Genomic DNA, 2,788 nt, shown 5'->3' on the forward strand with positions numbered 1-2,788 from the left:
TTCAGGTGCCTGTGGGAGGGCAGGAGCGCATGAAGGAGTTCCCAACGTTGGTTGCTCAGGAGTCCACATTGGTGGGTCGAGGTTACCTGGAGGCTGCTGCTGACATCAGGCTGTCATCTGCAGGTAATCAATCAATACATGATCAGCGCATAAGTACCTGTAGTGCCTGGTTCATAAACCAACTTCTCATTATAAAACAAATTGATTCTGTGTTTTAGGGTAAAGGTGCATTGATTTGTTGTGTCCAACCAGAACTTGAATGTGTAGCTCTCTCCTGATTAACTTCTTATTAACAGCAGTGCAGCAGGTCATACAAATGAGGCGCTGCTATTGGCCGGCTCTTTGTGTTTTCAGGTTAATTTGGGCCTAGAAAAATGTCACCAGCAGGTGTTGATGGTCTCAATTGTTTTTGACAAAGTGAACCCTGATGGAGAAGTAAGTGGACAAAGCACTGGGGGAAGGATCGCAGTGAGCTGTGTAGAGTGACTCAGAGGTCTGTGTTTGCAGGCTGGGTGGCTGTGACAGCGGTTGAAGGTGACCAGGTGCTGCTGAGGGTTCATGGTCCAGAGGCGGCAGGTTTCACTCTGAGGGAGCCGCCACTGCTTCCACACATTGTCTCTCTGAAGGGAGAACGTATCCGGAAAAGTCCTGCCTACGAACTGATGAAACCAGCAGGGATGTTGGGGTCTAAATGAACCCAAGCTGTGGCAGCAGTGACACCTCTGAACTCGACTAACCAGATGATGAATCTGCTCTACTGCAGGAGCACGTTTCCTTGGATACGATGCAACTTAACGTCTGTCTGCTGACCTGTAACGTGACGTTTCCGTTGTTGCAGAGCATAACAACATGGACTCATTGTCGCAAACATAACATGCATCTGTTGTAACAATGTAATGTGTATCCATTTTTGTGTAACATCACACCTATCCACTGTCACCTAATGTAACATAATGCGTATCCACTGTCATGTGACATTTTTATTGTAGCAAAACATCATGTAACATGGCTTCATGTACAGCAACTTAACACATATCCGTCATCATGTAACATGCTCCAAACCGTAACCCTTGTCCCGTGGAAACACTAGAAGACCACTGTGCCAAACAGCCATGAGTTCCTCAAGTTCAGGTCGTATGTAGGTGCAGGTCACACGTTGGTGTGTTCCTGTACCAACACTATGAGACAGAGCTATCCATTAACTTCTAGTCCGTGTTGATTTGTCTGCTGCATGTGAAACAACTGAAATACATATTCTGGCTTCTACTTGTGTTCAAATGTGTTCTACCTTTAGCATTACTAACAGAACAGACACAGAGAAACAAATGACCATGTTTCTGAAAATCTTTATTTAAAAAAAGGAAGCAGAGGGCAGTATGATACACACGACATTTCACTTTCAGCTGACTGTGCTAGTTAATGCTGAAGTGAGGAGCTCCCACTGCCTGCTCGTCGTCTACGAACTGAAACAACTAGACGGGTATTATAGAAAATGCACTGATGTGGAACTCGGTGTCTATTACTAGCGACGTGCAGGAAACAGTCGAGTCCAACTCTTGACACGATGCACATACTGCTGTTTTCTACACTAAGGCTGTGTCTGAAATCACTCCCTGTTCACTCATTCACTGCTGCCTACATAACATACACCGAGTAGTTCACTCAGTAGGGAACAGTAAGTTGAGATTTCACACTAATCACTGACATTTTGCGTCATCAACAGCTATAGAACTGCGCATCCATAATTTGTGGGATTGTTAGAAAATGGAGTACATGGCACATATGCTTTTTTTTTCAGTGCAGTATATAGTGGATAGATTTACGCACTCAGCATTCAGACCCCACCCACTATAGCAAGACGAACACACAGTTTAGCCAGCAGGGCGAGTTCAGACACAACCGGAGTGTGTGCAGAGCTTTCTGCCTCCATTTAATGATGACAGTCACTTACTAGTAAACACCACTAATCAGTTTCTCTCACATATCAGATTTTCTATCACGTGTTTGTTGGACAAAACAAAGCTTTTATAAAATGAACTGATCAGTTAACAGTAAAAATAATCTACAGGTTTATGGATAATTGATATGCAACCATTATCGCAGCCTCAGTATTTGCTACAAATATAAGGTTTAATGTCTCTGCAGTGTGATTACAGATACACAACAGACCAAAGTGTACAAGCAGGTACAAAGCAGTGAAGGTGGTTGCTGCCACAGAAAAACCTTCAGGAATGGGTGATGGACAGGTAAATGTGGCGTAGCTCCTACGTATATACAGTTTACCTACAGTTGTAACAGAGTTCTGTGATCCTCTGTAGAAACCGATATGAGAAGACAGTTTCTTCACAACCAGAAGAAAAACACCCACACCAGCACATCAGACACAGGACCTACCTTTGACTTTGGCTTCTCAACTAAAAGGATATTGCACAGAAATATGTACACAGATGTGCGCTGCATTGATTCTGTTTCTTCAGCTCCATCCTGGGCTGACCTGAAGGGTTTCTTTGGGCTGGATATACTAGGAGGTCTAAGCTCGGTCAGTACTTTGTTATAATGTGGATCGAAATGAGGAATGAACAGCTCTACACTATAAACCTGTTTCGTCACTCAGATCTGGAGATCGGTTTTTAACTAACCCCCTTTGATGAAACGTCTGTTGAATAATGGCGCTACAAGTTGGCACATATGCACAATGCATGTTTTTCAGGAAATCATTCTCTGGATTTAAAACCATTTTCCATCAAAGACCAAACACATGATCATCTGTGTGGACGGAGGACCTGTT

The 2,788-nt window shown here is 43.6% G+C and overlaps 1 protein-coding gene across 1 annotated transcript; it reads left to right on the top strand.

Moving 5' to 3' along the window:
- The first annotated feature begins 10 nt into the window (after nucleotides 1-10).
- Nucleotides 11-695, top strand: LOC109953880 (nitric oxide-associated protein 1-like). Its single transcript, XM_020589327.1, has 2 exons — nucleotides 11-123; nucleotides 508-695. Exons 1-2 carry the CDS (start codon nucleotides 30-32, stop codon nucleotides 693-695), a joined length of 282 nt encoding a protein of 93 aa, XP_020444983.1. The 5' UTR covers nucleotides 11-29.
- Nucleotides 696-2,788: the final 2,093 nt, after the last annotated feature.

Source organism: Monopterus albus, unplaced genomic scaffold (genome assembly GCF_001952655.1).
Source record: "Monopterus albus unplaced genomic scaffold, M_albus_1.0 scaffold1814.1, whole genome shotgun sequence".
Taxonomy (NCBI): Eukaryota; Metazoa; Chordata; class Actinopteri; order Synbranchiformes; family Synbranchidae; genus Monopterus; species Monopterus albus.